Genomic DNA, 18,524 nt, shown 5'->3' on the forward strand with positions numbered 1-18,524 from the left:
GAACTAAGAAAAATATTACGTCGCTATAGGGGTAGTTGATCTTTACATTAGAAAGAAATCACGTATTTTTAAACAAATTATGAAATCCAGGTGTCTGATATAGGTGGGCTATGTCGGTAATAATAATGATGTGTTCACCTATAAAAATGAGATGTTTGTGCCACATTGGAACATATGTACTTGAGATAAGTCTTATATCCTATACATAGATAAAATTGAGGTACTACCCAGATAGCAGAAACAGCTTGCCACAAGCGTGATATAAGCTTGTCGTGACAAGGATATAAGCTTGTCCCAAGCTTGTTACGACAAGTCTGTAAGCGTATATCAAGGCTGATTCAAGCGACGAAGTTGACGAATGCCTGTAGCAAGCATTATGTACCAAGTTAAATATATATAGGGGAAACCATACCATACTTACTATTAATAGTAAACATAGTAGTAGGCTATGGCTTCTGCAATATTTTTAAAAGAATGCCAATAAAGTGGTGGCAATATCCAAACACCCTCAGATGGCAAAAGAACACACACCATCATTTATTTAACTTACACACTGAACATTATACTATCCTTCACATCAAACATTATACATGACGCCAACCAGATGAATCATTTTCTCACGTGCAGAAATAAATCTGTATCAAGATTGACACTACTGGACCTCACTTCAAACCTTATACAAAATGAAATCAAGCTCATATAGACAACAATTCTGCAAAAATAAACGTAAAGGTGAGGACGAAAGAACTGTTAAACCTACATAAGCAATGTTCTGAAAAAGAATAGTTGTGTTCGGTCAAAATGAAAACAAAATATGTATACTTTCACAATCTGTATTATGCTTCTTTCCTTCGTCCATTATGCGTCTTTGCAGCACGAGGTTCAGGTTTATTTCTGTTGAGTAACATTATTGAGATATCATGTTAAATTATAAATCCATGTCTCACACAACATTGGTGTTGAATATATACCCCATACTCCAGTCTATTGAGATTAGTATCTTATCTCAATATAGAAAGCAACACTTTTCCTGAGTTCCTTGGTGAATATACTATGCGACCTGGCAGATCAGCATCCAATGAGTTTACCATTAACCACAGTTTGATGTTGAAGTTCAGCGTCCCGTTTCAGCACGAAGCTTTATATGAGACACTGACCTGTAGAATCCGCAGTAATGCGTTCAGTGCTTGTAAAGTCTTCCACTGAGAATCAACCACGACCTAGGCGCAGCAAAGACGTACCACTAGACAAACGTCAAGGGCTAAGCAAACTTTTAAATTATCAGATTTCAGGAAAGAAATATAAATTAAATCCTAGAACCACTGCTACACAGGGTGCAAAATACTGAGGATGGCCATTCCCACACTTCAAAATTTTATAAGAAAGTTCATCCTCAATAATTTACTGGCGAGATATGAAATCTTCATTTTAAAACTTTCCAGGGCATTTTTTTTACTTATTTATCTACTCCTCTCTCTCCCCGATCATAACTGTTATTACTTCGCATCCTGCTGCTACATAATTTAAATAAATTATCCCTACATTCTACGTAATAACTGATATAAGGTTTCATGAAAACAATCAGCTTGTATTACAATGTTATTTATTGAACTTATTTACATTTTTGTATTATTTCTAACTTATTTCCTTAATTGAGTTCCTCAACTTCAACGGTGTCACCTTCCACTACAGGTTTTGAATTTCTTCGTTCTCTGCAAAATAACGATCAAAAATACGTATTGAAAAACATGTAATTGATTGCACAGTTAAAAGAAAACATTCATATTGTTTACCTTATAAATACGCTTTCATTAAAATACATTATTATTCTTTGAAGTAAGTGCCACACAAGGCAACAGAGTCTGGCACTCGTTTCTCAGATCTGGTGATCCATGGCTTGGAAGCACTCCAAATATGATCTCTATAGCATTACGGTAGAATTTTTATAGTGAATTAATATTCCCTAATCGAGCTCACCTATTCAGATGTTAGATTTGCAGTGTGACACTTCTTATTCAAAGTGTCTTGACTGTCAAATACAATATAATTCATCTTCCCATACTGAAAATTAATAAAGTAATTTTAAACACTACTATACACAAACATTATGCAAACACTATTTCGGTTCAGCGGAATCCCTTATATTCTACATTTTACGTTTTACAGCCTTATTCGATTAAATTTTGACGATCACTCATAAGAAACACTTGAAAGGAAAGAATCGCGTTTGTTAAAATTACAACATACTCTCCCATAGTCTGATATTTAGTCGTCTCGGGATCGCACGGATATGTCTGGGTCATACAGGGTCAGGGATCTGACTACTTCGTGATTACGAGTCACGAAGTATGTGACCCGTTTCATCACTGGTACCACTGCATGGTATTTATTCACTTTACCTATTTCAATGTTCTGGTGCCAGTAAATTTTCAGTAGAAGTTTTTTCCTAGCTGAAAACGTGCATTGTTCTGTGAGAGCATCAATTGAGATAAATCCAGAAAATGTCATATTGACTCACTCGGTACTGTTGTATAAGTACGGCGTTACGAAAAACAAACGAAGTGATCACTGATATAAGAAATCACTGAGGGATGGAAGAACAAATATTTACTTATTTCTTTAATTTTCTCTCCATGCCTTGTTTGAAATGCAATCTGATCTCACGATTCACAGGAAAGATAGGCCATAAGTGTGTGAACCTATATACCTTGTATTCTTCACGGAGCAACACAAATGATAGATGATGACCTACAAGGCGTTATCCTGCGTAATGTACAACAGAACGCATGGGAAAGTGTAGTTCGCAATTTACAGGAAAAGCGTAAGAATTTACTAAAATAGGTACCATGTACACGGACAACTTCGTATCATTTTGCAACGAGTTTGGAACATACCTTAGAGGTTCAATGAAATATTTCTCTTTAAAAATATAAAAAAAAAGTTACTGGTGACTAATACGTAAGGAGGTGTTGAGCAACAATTCTCTGGATTTACTTGTGACAGTAAAACAAACGGATTTTAATCCTGAGCCTTACAGCGGAGGAATACATCTTTGCAACGTTTCATTCTTTCAAAACACAAGAATCACTGATAGGAAGACATGCATATTGCCTTCAACATACATATCAAATGAAGGGATGACTCATTACCGTAACTGTAACACTAAGTTTATTTGACCCATATTCATGGAACGTCGTGTCGGAATCATTAGCGTCGTTTCACAATTCATTATAGAGAAGTAATAAATACTCCTGCGACCTATCGACCTAGTTCTTTATATCCCATCTTTGAAAGCAGAAACATTTCTCAGTGTACATGGCACAAAGCAGGCAAATCACTTCATTTACTTCAATCCAGTCAAATTCTGAATGCATTTTAAGACCTATGTCTCCCTATTTATTTTCCTGGTAATTTGTTGTTAAGTGTTTACGCATACGCATACTTTGGCGTGCTCCATCCTATTGAAATCTTTTTGTCTTTGGGGAAAAAAACTACTCTTAATTTTTTAAAATGTATTTTTATTACTGCCACTGCTGAACGAAGTCTTTATCTTGTGGATAAAACATTAACCTTTGTTTCTTGTTCAATTTTGGTGTTGATTACTTCTTTTTCATACTGAATGAAGTCTTATCTTCCGGAAAACTCGGGAATGTCTTTGTAAGAGAGAAATGTGCATTTACTATTATTTTGTCTTTTAACAAAATTTTCTAACTGCTGAAGTCTTTATCTTCTAGGAAAAAAACTGTTTCTTGATTAGTTTTAATGTTATTTTACTTCTTTTCTATCTCCTGAATAAAACCTTGTATTTGAGAAGGAAAAAAAACTACAATACCATTCTATATCTTAATTAATTATAGTGCTTTATTGCTTGTTTCTATACTAAACGAAATAATCTTATCGTCTGAAAGATTCTGCAATTGCATATTTCTCTACTACAAAGGCATTGCAGAGTTTTCCAGAATGTAAGATGGTCTCATTTAGTATAGAAAAGAAGTAATTAGCTCTAATCAATCAAGAAAGAGGGTGGTATTGTAGTTTTTCTCTCAAGAAATGAGTTCGTTCAGTAGATAGAAAAGATGTAAAATAACACTAAAATTAATCAAGACAAAAAGAGTAATAAAATAATAAGTACATACAAGGTAAACATTTTATCTCATTTCACTAAGTTGCAGATCCCTAGCTTATTTAGTGATGGTAAGAACTTTCCGATCTCTCTCGTCGTTGTAAGGAAAATAGGTAAAACTATACTTACCTACGCAGTAGTCTAGGCTTCGCCTGCTGCAGCCAAAGCCCCAATACTTCCTTCACCGTTTCTTCTTTTGCGTCGGTGTACATCTTACAAACAGCAGCTGAAAAGAAAGATAGAACTTCAGGCAAATACTAGCGATTTTTATTCTTAAAAAAAAAAAGTCATTTGAAATAAATTTCCCTCTTAAATAGCTTTACGGAATTATGGTATGGTTTGTAAACGTGGATACCTAGAGCTGAAACTAATTCCTATATTATTTTTCAAGTCACCTAAGCTAGGCCCCTATTTTGTGATTTTTATGTAAGGGTACTATAGAAAGTTATCTTTCACCACACTTTTGGTATATTATATAATGGAAAAGTTACATTTTTCTATACAAGTGTAACAAGACTTTCTTCCGGTGCCCTTAGTGGTGATATGGTCTTGAGTCAACGTTTAAAGTCACCTTAAATAACACTACAAAAAAAAAAAAAAAAGGTTTTGGCTAACTTCGTTGTCACGAAAAATTGAAAGATGAAGACGACAGAAAGACGAAAGTTTGACTACTAGCCGTCTTGAAAGCCTGCAACTTTTCTCTTTTTATACTGGAATTATGGTAACTTCGAAAGCTATATTCTTCTAGTGTTTTATCTGCGTTCTAGTGTTAGACAAAGAGCTCTGAAATATTGCACCTTTAAAATATCGACAGGGGACACAGTTTGGCATACTATGTAATACTACCAGACTAACAGTGTTGCCAACGCAACAAAGTTATATTCTTTGAAAGTTACATTCGTGTGGTAGACAGTATCAAATTTACATGTATACACGAAAAGTCTGGTGCAAAATTATACTTCACACAGTGATTCCTACATTGTACTTCAATTTAAATTCGTTGACACTATTGACTTTATTTAGCCCTGGAATCATTCCTATCTTGGAATTTTATTTGGTTTTAGGTTTTCCGTACACCTTACAAATTGTTTTTGAATGCTTTGTCAAGCAAAGATTTGTTTAAATGTGTACTTTGCCAGTAAAGCTTTGTTTATAACATAGAGTGTTGGATTAGTTATTGAATTTACTATATATTCTACACAGATTTTATATTCACCCAGTAAGGGTGAACACATTTACATATTATACTACTTGACAGCAAAAGCATCCTAAAATACTCAAAGCATACTTTATTCATGAAGAATTACTTCTGATTGCTTGGGACATACTAATATGAGAACACACGTCCAGTACGAAAGAAGTAAGACTTAGTAATTAGCAAACTGGAATTTTGTATGGTTACTAGCATAAATAAATATTATGAAGTTAAATATTTCAGTACAACTTTTCAAATCAACTTACTGTGGATCTTTTTGCACATTTGGGTGGACCCAAAGGTGTGCTGTTTTGCTTCATGATCCTTGGTTTCCTGCCAGAGTAGGAGAATTCCACTGCGAGCTTGTCGCACAAAGTTCTTCTTATTGCATTGTGAGCGAAACCTTTTAAATCCTTACCACCAATTGACAGTAATACTTTTACCTGAAAAAAAGGAAATTATTTAGATCTAATGCATGCTGAAATCGAAAAGAAAAACAATATATATAAGGGTCCGTATTGTTAGGTTTTTCTACTAGTGGAAAAAAAATAACGAAGCATGAATGAAACTAGATTTATTTTTAAATACCGTAATGTGAAGTGTGAAAAAAAGGGCGTGGAGTTCTGAGTTTCATGGAAGGCCGTATCAAATGGGCTACGTGACTAACAAAAACTGTTTGCCTGGGATTTATTTGGTAACTTTCAGCTTAATATCGGATTGCGGTTATTTAAAAGGACCATTGTCCGTTTGAATTAGAAAAAATTCTCTCTCTCTCTCTCTCTCTCTCTCTCTCTCTCTCTCTCTATATATATATATATATATATATATATATATATATATATGTGTGTGTGTGTGTGTGTATGTATATGGAAATTACATACACTTCCAAAAGTAACAAGAAACAGTGGGTTAATCAGTGCTGCCAACAAGTAGTGTCAGAAAATAGCTAAATGACGCACAGAAACTAATTAAAAATGGCTCAACTTACCTTAAATTATAGGTAGCAGAATTTAGGAACAAAGAAAGTAAAAATTTGGTACTTTTTGTCTACTAGTTTACAAAGATGTTCTAATATTATTTATCTTTTGATATCCTCAAATCAAACAGTTTCACAATATAATTTGTTCCTTCATTGACTAGAAGTAATAAAATCTCTTTAATTATTTTCAACTTCAAATGCTGGGTATGTCTTGATAACACTATTGATCTATCACAAAAATATATACATACACATGCACGTATCTTGACAAGAAAAACCCAACCCAAACTAAAAATACACTAGAAACTAATCAAACAACTGACTATGGAGAAACCAGATTCAGGAATCCCAATTTACCGTGACGGATAGGTGAGACTGATAAAAGATATCTAATCTACTGTGACAATGTAAGTGCTGTTGTAAACAGAAGAATTAGAAAAATACCAAGATAAACTACTTTTTTTTTTAGGTTTTTCATATGTTCTAAAAAAATTGATTGCAAAAGATTGAATTGCCGCCTAAATGACTATATTAGCAAGTATGAATGGCAAGTTGACCAAAATTCAGCGGCGGCTGGTACTATATGTTGCATGGTTGTGCAACCGGATATTTCTTTATACTAAAACTATCTTTAAGTATTAATGTAGTGTATCAGTAAAAAATAAACCTCTGCTCTTGAGTGCAAAAACAGTGTTGATGCATTTCTGAAAAAAGTAAATTAAAAAACGGAAAGAAAGAGAGAGATTTACATTTCCGGTGGCAGCGAACGTTGCCACTGGAAGCACTAGCATCGAGCATATGGCAGCAAGCTCCTATCTGTTAACATGGGGAAGTGGATTTATTCTTGCATCGCTCCTATCTTCCCGTATATCTTTCTTGCGGTTGCCTTTCTTCCGCAACTGGTCAGCTTCTGTAATAGTTACAAATTCCTCCGCTTAGCAGCGCTTGACTCAATTCATAGGGTGAGGGAGATACAGACGCTTGGAAAAAAGAAGTTATTCACAAAACAAACTCGCAAAGAACAAATATAAGTCTGGTGGTAACAGGGACGAATCCCAGCTGAAAGTTTGGGGGGCGGTCGTTCGAAGTCAATAGATTTTATTTAACATTTATAATACAAAAGTGAAAATTCTTGGGATAAGATTTATTTTTTAAAAAACCCTATTCTGGGGGGGGGGGGATCGATCGAGTCTCGAAGAAGAAAATGTCTTACTACTGGTCTAATTCCTAGTTCTTTGTCTTTAGTGCACATGATTCTGTGTTCGGTTTCCGGCGGAGAGCATAAATTAATATCAAATCATTCACTTCCAATACTCGTCTGTCTTCTTTAGCCTAATTTGCTGGAATGTTAAACTATTTTTTTTTCATTTTCGAAGGAAAACATCTTAGATTTCATACTTCTTTACAGACAAAAATACGTGGTTTCTGAAAATGGACTTTTTGTACCGTATATTTATACAAAGAAATGCTAACAAAATGCATATTGTCGGAGGAGAGAGGTGTTTCTGGACCCTAAAGAAAATAAAGCGGAAAATATTTGCGGTAGCGATGCTTTCTATTCAGAGAAACTTGGCGAGCAGCATTTCAGATTTCAATAAAGTCATAGAAAATTTGAAGCCCAAAAGATCGAAGAAAGACCTTCCATTCTAAAATAATGCATAGATTATATAATTAAATAATTTTGTTTAACTGCGTGCATGCAATTTTCTTGCTTTTTTTTTTTTTTTTTTTTGCTCTTTTCGGATTAACGCCATCATTCATGGCTTACAGCAAATACTATATATTCGATTTATCTCGTGTTCAATAACATGAGTGTAGAGGTTTTGTATATAAATAGTGTATAAACGTATATTGATAGTGGTTGTTTGAAAAAAAGGAAATAGCTTATATATTAAATCAATATTAGAGAAACAATTTAATCAATAATATATAAATAGAGCTTAAAAGACTTTCCTCTTCATATTTCCTGAATATTTTTTGGGGGGAGGGGACACTTGCGCGTACCTACATACCTTTGATATTGCAACATTGCAACCGGTGCTTGTTTAGACTACGATCCGCTACTGCCAAAATTATAGTCCATAGCTAATGCACATGATAATGGCTAAATTGGCCAAAATAGAGTTGATGCTAACATTTAGTCAAAAAAAAGATGTTCCAAAAAGACGTAAATTAAAAGATATAACAAAGATTTGAAACCTGCTTCATAACTTGTACAGTTTTGATAGGACACTTACATATTTCTTTCCGAAGTTAGGATCTTCAAGCTTTCTCTCAAATGTTTGAAAATCATCCAACGTTCGCAGAGGCAGAAGGCCAAGAAGTTCGGATTCTTCGTTTATGGACTCTGCTTTCACACTCACATTATTACTTAGAAGTGTGTCGACTTTCTTCTCGACGGAAGATACTCTTTCACTAAGGTCAGCTAAAGTAGATTGCATTTGGCCAAATACCATTCTGATATCTGCAACAAATTTTAGGAAATATTGTTTTGAAGGTGTTAATATAACTAGAAAATATACTATTTCACAAATCATTGAAACAAGAAAATGTACATTCATGTCCAAAATGATTGTCGCATATCTATAACTGTCTTCTTGTAAGAATATAATTTGATAATGATTTTACAGGATACTTTAAATACCGATACTATGTGTATAATCGAGAAATGTATATTTGTAGAAAATTTTATAGGGAAAGAATTATAAGCACGTAAATTAGAATGAGTAAAACAAATGGACAAGAAAGTTTTATTTTCGTTTTATTATTCTTATTTACTGCTCTTTTGACATGAAATTTGCCACATACAGTACATGTCTTTGCCGATTATGCACATACCAACATTATAAGAAATACAGGGCGAATTCGGTATCAAATTTCAAAACAACGTATTTATAGACATGCGACAATAATTTTGGACATAAGTGTACGTTTGTGATGGACAAACACCGTGTGCGTGGGTTTTCTCAGGGTTCTATCGTTCCCCTCCACTTTCTTCACTCCATCATTTAATTCATTCTCATCATCACCGTCTCCTTTAGGCAGCCCCGCATAACCGTGGGACAAAACTCAAAGATTTTATTTTAATATGATTTCGCTGTTCATTTAATGAAAAAATCTTGGGGGGGAAAAGTGGGGAACAATTAGGAAGACATGTGTAGAAGACCACTACGTTGGAGATTTATGACCAGGTCATTAGAGTATGACGTCATTCATCAGCACTGCGGATGGAAAGGGTTGATTGCTCAGAGGTAGAACGTAGCCTTTTGGTGCGACGGATCTTTGGTTCAATCTCCGGCCTCATGAGTTTATGATGGACAATATCATATTCGTGAGGGTTTTCCCGTTCTCACGCCACTAATTCCTTCATAATCACTCACTATCATTAGTCATCCGTGTATCTTAACATTAACCCTAGGAAGACTAAACTATAATTGGTCACGTGAAAGACTAAGGGGGGCAATTTTGCTCGCGGTTGTAAATTCCAATTTTAACCCTACTAATGTATTTTATAGTTATTTAATGGCTGCTACTAATAAATGGGAGTTGTAAAATTATTTTAAGACTTGTGAAATTTTATTTTAATAGGAGATATTACAAATATAAGTCCCAGTACAGACTACTACCGCATTTGGTTAGCAGACATGAAGTAGCTTTAAATACATTAGCCTGTGTAGACAAGTTACTATACTAAACCTGAGAGTATTAAGTTTGCTCAATGTATAAAAGTAGATTATGTTAATTTAGTCATCCATTCAAAGAATAGACAAGTTTACAATGATCCTTTTAAAGTAAAACTGTACTTCTCTTAACACTTCTAAGTTGCTAAAAAAGATGTATTTAGTCACCTGCGCTATTAAAAAAAAAAAAAAAAAAAAAAAAAACACCACAATAATGTGCTTTCTAATAAAACTAAATTTAAGTTTAGATTACAGAAGAAAATACAAAAAATTTCAAACGTTGTAAAATTCATTTGTTCGGGCAAAGAGAAAAAGAAAGTGCGGGTAAATTTGACCCACCTTCGTCTTTCTATGGTTACGGACATAACAGCGGGGTTATGAAGAACGGGACCTACAGCTTAAAGTGAGATCCGAACCACTACTCAGTTTGCATTCGAGAGATATTGTTCTTCATTTGAACTCGAAACCAGAATCCCTTGATAACAAAGGCGATAAATCCACAGACTCATCATCCACGGAGGTCAACTGATAGAAATACGTTGCAGTGATCTTGCATACTTGTGAATATTTTAGAAGCCACTTAAGAACCAAAAGGGAAAGAACTGCAAAGTGGAATCACTCTACAGTTATACACATTAAATCAATGGACAATTTTAAAAGACCACATAGTACAGAAGATCTAATTTAGTCAAAGTCAGAAATATAGGCTTAATTTAATTTGCTAATCAATACCAGAAGTGACTAATAGTTCTGGATCATTCATACTATCTTTCTAAATAAAATCTTTATTATTAAACCAGTCAAACCTAACAGAAATCTCTGTTTCGTCGATCTACTTTCCAATGTTATAAATTTAGACACTTGATCAGCTTCTGTGGAAAAGTTTTGTTGACCGTCCGCTAGTGTGACAGACACTAGAGGCAGTTTGGCGGGAACTCCAAACTTGATAAAATAAAATCACAATTGAAAAGACAAGTTAAAAAAGTATTTTTCACAAAACCCACCCCCACTCAACTTGTGGACGATCATGCCTCCGACAAGGAAAATTCAAGCTTAACCAATGCTGAAGGAGTAGACTGCTGAATAATTTATGATGTACTGGTAAATCGTTTGCAGAACTAGTTGACCTATGACCTCTAGTTTGAGCGGGTTGAGGTCATTTCTCGAGGTTGCGACCTTGTTCAATCGAATCATCAGCCTCAAATTACCTTTATTCTTAAAAAAAAAAGGGGGCGCAATGGTTACTCTATTTTAATCTAAGGTAAACCTATTTAAATAAAAGAAACCTGGTTTAAAGCAAAAATTCCGGTTTAAGTGAAAAAAGTTTTTTTTTTTTTTTTAAAAAAAAAGAGAACACGGTTTTTGCCAATCCTGAAAAATAGCATTATTTCTTTATTACATCCGTTCAGATTGCAAATATTTTTCTAAGATTTTAGATTCGGACTTCAGCTGGTAGAAAAAAAGTAAACAAAACCACTAAACTCAATCAAGAAACAGAAAGAAGTTACTGTTTTTAGAGGATAAAAAGATTAAAATGTAAGCAACGAAAAACCTAGTTTTCCTCAAACTTACACCCTCGACTTCTTACCTTACAAACTTCAAACTAATATGCCAACTTATTTTCGCGTAATAATCCATTTTGAGTTATTGTTAATATCTAATAAGTAATTTTTCGAAATTCATCGTTCTTTTACCCTAAACCCAAAAGTCCATACCTGACCGAACCTTTCCTTGCACTTATTGTAAAGCGATGAAATGAGTGATATCATTTTAATCTAAGATTGATGAAGCATACCTTAGAATAAGTAATTGTTACCAAATAATGTCGGACATAAGTATTTATATTCTTCATTTGAACTATTTCAATTTTGCCACAAACCTCCGAATAAATATGGAAGAACATAAGGAACGAAAATAGGCATGATGCATTCTAAAATGAGCGAAATGTCCAGGCTTGATGTATTTAAATATAATCCGTACCGATTCTTGGGGAAGCCACATCAGTTAAAATTTGTAGTGTATCGGTGAAAGCTAAAACAAGCAAGCTTAGGCAATGTATTAATTCAAAGCAGTTATCTCCTCGATTGTAGAGATAAAAAGTAATTTTCATTACTTTAGCAGACGGCTCCCCAAATTTATATCGATTTTGTTGATTTTTTCACTAGATTTCACTACTTTACAAACGCTTTACGAACCACAGCTGAGCGAACGGAGGGGATTAGAAGCCCCGTAGGACTCATTTTTTCCTTATCTTTTAAGTTACACACGATTGGCATTGCAGCCACTGTAGACGGTCATTTTCCAAAACCTAACATACAAATACTGGCATTTCGTTCCTTGCTTGTATTCAACCGCCTTCCGCCCTGGCAAATAGCTCCACCGTAATATACTTACTTTCCCATGTATACTCATTTGCACATAGAAGTTATTGAGTTTAAAACACTTACATTATCATTTAACTACCTTCATTATTAATATGGGGTTAACTTTAGCAGATGGCTCTACCTAATTAAATAACTTATTTTAATGTGTTTAGACTTAATAAATCGTATCTGTTATATAGAATCCTACGAAATGGAAAATTAAGTATGTTTTGGTGGATCTAATTGAGAAGGCGGTAGGCAGATGAATGCAAGCAAGGAATGAGATGGCAGTACGTATATATGAAGCTTTGGAAAATGACCGTCTGCAATGGTTGCAATGCCAAACGTGTGTAACTTAAAAAGTAGGAAAAAACGAGCCGTGCGGGGCTTCTATTTCCCTTCGATCGCTCAGCTATGCTACGTAAAGTGTTATGTAACGGCATATTTTTGGAACTGGGGGGGGGGCAATATTTTGCTTAAATCTTGTACTTTCTTGCTATATATTCTGTATTTTTTTTATGGTTTAGGTAGGTTAAGTTAGTTTGGGTTAGTTTAGCTTAGGCTGGGTTAAGATACTTGGGCGGGCATTACTCGAGCAGACGGTTCTACCAAATGTTCACACATTGCATTTTCCGGTTTCTTTTTGTAGAATATCCACTAAATGAAGAGCTATTGCATAAATCACGAACCAAATTGTGCTAGGTGGCCACAAAAAAAGCACGAATGTCATTAACCGAGTCAGGGCAGAAGCACAGCAGGGGGTCCCGAGCGGAGCGAGGGGCTGCGTCCGTAGAGAGCAGGCATGTCAGCGATGGAGGGTATGCACATAAACGAGGAAAGTGAAAAAATACATAAAATATCCGCAATAATTTTTACATTGTGATTTTACCTGAATTCGTACTTTCTTCCTATATTTTCTGTGTTTTTGATGATTTAGGTTAGGTTTGGTTAGTTATGTTAGTAATTACAGTTACGTAACACCAACTAATTTCTCCTGTAAACACGGTGATTTTATCTGATTTTGGCCCTTAAGTTCCAAAATTATCTATATGTAACAGTATTATCTCAAATCTAGTGAAAAATGACCACAAAATCGATATAAATATGGTAGAGCCGTTTGTTAAAGTAATGCCTTAACATGTTATCAAGTATTCCACCTATAAATTTTTAATATGGTAAAGCCGACCTTTGTGAACCTGGCCCCCCCACCTCTCGGTACAAACGATTTCCGCATATCAATAAAAAGTACTTCGTTTGTACCGGTTTGTACCGCAAATATTTTTGTTTGTACTGTACTGCAGTATGAGAAATTAAGAAAACAAAGTGGGGGGGGGCAACTTCACGCAGCCCCCCCACATTGTCCTAGGATCGATTTAATTGGCTCATCTGAAAGACTTTCGTTTGTACCGGATTGTACCGTAGTTTGTTTCGTTTGTACCGTTCTGAATTATGAAAAATTAACGAAACAAAATGGGGGCCCAGATCAAACAGGACCCCAAATCACGACTTAATACAGCGGGTACACATGATTTTTGTATGTCACATAAAAGTACTTGGTTAGTACAGGATTGTATCACAAAGAGTTTTATTTTAGCCAAAATAGATTATGAAAAATTAAGAAAACAAAATTGGGGGGCTGTGTTGAGTTGATTTTGAGTTTAACGTCCCGTTCAGCAGCGAGGCTATATGAGACGTGGACCTACTGATTAACGTGGAATCCGAACCACATGAGCTCCCGCCGGGAATCGAACCCGGGTCTCCCACGCCAAAGGCGCGTACGCTAACCGCTTAGCCACGAAGGAGCTCGGGGGGCTGTGTGAACCTGGCCCCCCCACCACGTTGTACAAACGATTTAGTTGGCTTATTTGAAAGATTTTCGTTTGTACCGGATTGTACCGTAGTTTGTTTCGTTTGTACCGTTCTGGATTATGAAAAATTAACGAAACAAAATGGGGGCCCAGATCAAACAGGCCCCCAAATCACGACTTAATAGACCGGGTACACATGATTTTTGTATGTCACATAAAAATACTTGGTTAGTACAGGATTGTACCAGAAAGACTTTTATTTTAGCCAAAATAGATTATGAAAAATTAAGAAAACAAAATTGGGGGGCTGTGTGAACCTGGCCCCCTCACCACGTTGCACAAACGATTTAGTTGGCTTATTTGAAAGATTTTCGTTTGTACCGGATTGTACCGTAGTTTGTTTCGTTTGTACCGTTCTGGATTATGAAAAATTAACGAAACAAAATGGGGGCCCAGATCAAACAGACCCCCAAATTACGACTTAATACACCGGGTACACACGATTTTTTTGTCACATAAAAGTACTTGGTTAGTACAGGATTGTACCAGAAAGACTTTTATTTTAGCCAAAATAGATTATGAAAAATTAAGAAAACAAAATTGGGGGCCTGTGTGAACCTGGCCCCCCCACCACGTTGTACAAACGATTTAGTTGGCTTATTTGAAAGATTTTCGTTTGTACCGGATTGTACCGTAGTTTGTTTCGTTTGTACCGTTCTAGATTATGAAAAATTAACGAAACAAAATAGGGGCCCAGATCAAACAGGCCCCCAAATCACGACTTAATACACCGGGTACACATGATTTTTGTATGTCACATAAAAGTACTTGGTTAGTACAGGATTGTACCAGAAAGAGTTTTATTTTAGCCAAAATAGATTATGAAAAATTAAGAAAACAAAATTGGGGGCCTGTGTGAACCTGTCCCCCCCACCACGTTGTACAAACGATTTAGTTGGCTTATTTGAAAGATTTTCGTTTGTACCGGATTGTACCGTAGTTTGTTTCGTTTGTACCGTTCTGGATTATGAAAAATTAACGAAACAAAATGGGGGCCCAGATCAAACAGGCCCCCAAATCACGACTTAATAGACCGGGTACACATGATTTTTGTATGTCACATAAAAGTACTTGGTTAGTACAGGATTGTACCAGAAAGACTTTTATTTTAGCCAAAATAGATTATGAAAAATTAAGAAAACAAAATTGGGGGCCTGTGTGAACCTGGCCCCCCCACCACGTTGTACAAACGATTTAGTTGGCTTATTTGAAAGATTTTCGTTTGTACCGGATTGTACCGTAGTTTGTTTCGTTTGTACCGTTCTGGATTATGAAAAATTAACGATACAAAATGGGGGCCCAGATCAAACAGGCCCCCAAATTACGACTTAATACACCGGGTACACATGATTTTTTTATGTCACATAAAAGTACCTGGTTAGTACAGGATTGTATCAGAAAGACTTTTATTTTAGCCAAAATAGATTATGAAAAATTAAGAAAACAAAATTGGGGGCCTGTGTGAACCTGGCCCCCCCACCACGTTGTACAAACGATTTAGTTGTCTCATTTGAAAGATTTTCGTTTGTACCTGATTGTACCGTAGTTTGTTTCGTTTGTACCGTAGATTATGTTAAATTAACGGAACAAACTGGGGTCCGAATTCAAGCAAACATTCTAATCAAGTTTTAAAAGACAGGATACATATGACTTTCGAGAAACTTGAATTTGTCATGGCAGGTCAATCTGGCCCGCACATGTTTGTTTTCTTTCAATTCGAATCAAAGCGTCACCAAAAAATTTGTACCAGTATATATCAATTTATAGCATCAAAGTTAGAAATTGTACCGCCATCAGTTTCGAGAAATTTGAAATTTTGATTGCAGGTCAAACTAATCCACAAAACATTTATTATTGTTTCAATTCGAATGAAAACGGTACCAAAAATTTATACCCAATATATGCCAATTTGTACCAGCAAAATAAGAATTTGAACTATTACCAGGTTGTAGACGTTTGAATATTTGTTGGTGGGTCAAGCTGGAACGCACTTCATTTTCTTTCTAATTCGAACCAAAAATTTGTACCCAATATATATCAATTTTTACCACCAAAATTAAAATTTCTACTCCCACAAATTCCGAGAAGTATGAATTTTTAATGACGCGTCAGGCTGGGCTGGAGAACTTATTTTCCTTTTCAATTCGAAGCAAAAAGCTACCAAAACTTGTATCCAATATGCACCAATCTGTACCACAAAAATTAGAAATTGTACCCCGAATATTTTTTGAGAAAATTGAATTTTGTTGGGAAGTCAATCTGGACAGCACAAGTCATTTTTCGTCTCAATTCCAACTAAACCGGTACCAAAATTTATACCCAATATATACCAATTTGTAGCACCAAAATTAGAATCTGTACTACCACCAATTTCGACAAACATGCACTTTTATTGGCGGATCAAACTGGCCCGCACAACCTTTTTCCTTCGAATTTGAATCGAAACGGCACCAAAAATTTGTAACCAATATGTACTAATTTGTATTACGAAAATTACAATATGATCCCCCATGAATTTCGAGAAATTTTAATTTTTGATGGCGAGTCAAACAGGCCCACACAACAAATTTTTCTGTTCAATTCGAATGAAAACAATATCAAAAATTTGTAAGAATTTTTACTCCCACCAATTTCTACAAATTTAAATTTTTGATGTGTCACGCTGGCCCGCATAACTTGTTTTTCTTTCCAATTCCAATCAAAGCGTTACCAAAAATTTGTACGCAATTTCTACCATAAAATTTAGATTTGTACTCCCACCAATTTCGAGAATTGTGAATTTTTGATGGCGGATCGAAGTTACCCTCATAACTTATTTTTCTTTACAATTGGGGACCAACGTACATACAACGGGACCATAAATTTGTAGCAGATCTGTACCAATTCTTACCACTAAAATTAGAATTAGCACCCGCATCAATATCTAGAAGTTTGAATTTTTGTTGGAGGGTCATGCTGGCTTGGGCAACTTATTTTTCTTTCAAATTCGAATCAACACGGTATCAAAAAATTGTAGCCAATATTTACGAATTTGCAGTATCAAAATTAGAATATATATCCCCACCAATTTCGAGAAATACGAATTTAAATATGCGGGTTAGATTGATCCGCACAACTTATTTTTCTTTAAAATTCGAATCAAAACTGTACCAAACACCTGTACCCTATATGTACCGATTTGTACCGCCAAACTTAAAATCTGTACCCTCACTAATTTCGAAAAAAAAATTAAATTTTCACATATAACAGGTGAAGCAGAGCCGAAGAACTCTTTTCCATTCCAATTCGAATCAAAATGGCACCAAATGTTGGTACCCAATATGTACCAATTTGTACGACGAAAATTAGTTATACTCCAATTTCGAGAAATTTGAATTTTTGTGGTGGTAAAAGTTCTCCTCCACTGGTTTGTTCATTCTATTTAGTTCGAATCAAAACGGTACCAAAAATTTGTACCCTATATGTAGAAATTTGTATCAACAAAATTAGAATTTCTACCCCCACTAATTTCGAGAAATTAGAATTTTTGATGGCGGGTCAGGTTGATGACAAGCTGGCCCGGACAACACATTTTCATTACAATTAGAATCAATCGGTACCAAATATTTGTACCCAATATGTACCAATTTGTACCACCAAAATTAGAATTTGTACCTCCACCAATATCGAGAAATTTGAATTTATTTTGGCGGTTCAAGCTGGCCTGCACAACTTGTTTATCTTTCCAATTCGAATCAGTACAGTATCAAAAATTTGTACTCAATATGTACCAATTTGGACAATTTATTTTCTTTCCAATTCGGATCGAAATGGTATCGAAAATATGTACCTAATATGTACCAATTTGTACCAAAAAAATTAGAATTTGTGCAACTACGAATTTTGAGAAATTTGAATTCTCAATGCTCGATCCAACTTGACGTCGAAACCTGGCTCGCCCAACACATTTCTTCTATTAATTCGAATCAAAATGTTACCAAAATTTTGTGCCAAATAGATATCAGTTTGCGCCATCTATAAACACCGAAGACAAAATTATTTTAATATTTTTCTACGGTGTACCAAATGTTAGAAAGAATAAAGGAAAGCATTATCACAAAACAAGTTGTTGGGTAGGCGGCAGATTAAATGGATAGCATTGACATTTGTACAACTTGGTTTGGGGAGAGAGAGTCAAACATCTACATATGTTGAGGACTCCAAAATATTTATGAGTGGGTGATTGTTTTCCCCAACCATTTGTGAATATGGACAATATTAATTTTTATTATAGAACTCATTCAGAAGATCAGTTCTGTGAAGTCATCTCTATCCAC

General features: G+C 35.0%; 2 protein-coding genes across 12 annotated transcripts in view; one reads left to right on the plus strand and one right to left on the minus strand.

Annotated features, from left to right (window-relative positions):
• Positions 1 to 18,524, plus strand: part of LOC145670244 (uncharacterized) — a 206,995-nt gene that overhangs the window by 13,988 nt on the left and 174,483 nt on the right. The gene's annotated exons all lie outside the window — the stretch shown is intronic.
• On the minus strand, positions 1,387 to 13,875 carry LOC145670242 (uncharacterized). 2 transcript variants are annotated; one of them, XM_081738644.1, is made up of 5 exons: positions 11,857 to 13,875; positions 8,535 to 8,761; positions 5,585 to 5,761; positions 4,253 to 4,349; positions 1,387 to 1,712 (listed from the first exon to the last, which is right to left on the minus strand). In XM_081738644.1, exons 1-4 carry the CDS (start codon positions 11,897 to 11,899, stop codon positions 4,305 to 4,307), a joined length of 492 nt encoding a protein of 163 aa, XP_081594770.1. In that variant the 5' UTR covers positions 11,900 to 13,875; the 3' UTR covers positions 1,387 to 1,712; positions 4,253 to 4,304. The 2 variants fall into 2 exon arrangements, with proteins under 2 accessions (XP_081594770.1, XP_081594769.1); XM_081738643.1 differs by lacking the exon at positions 11,857 to 13,875 and having other exon boundaries at positions 8,535 to 10,928.

Source organism: Thermobia domestica, chromosome 14 (genome assembly GCF_964235325.1).
Source record: "Thermobia domestica chromosome 14, izTheDome1.hap1.1, whole genome shotgun sequence".
NCBI lineage: Eukaryota > Metazoa > Arthropoda > Insecta > Zygentoma > Lepismatidae > Thermobia > Thermobia domestica.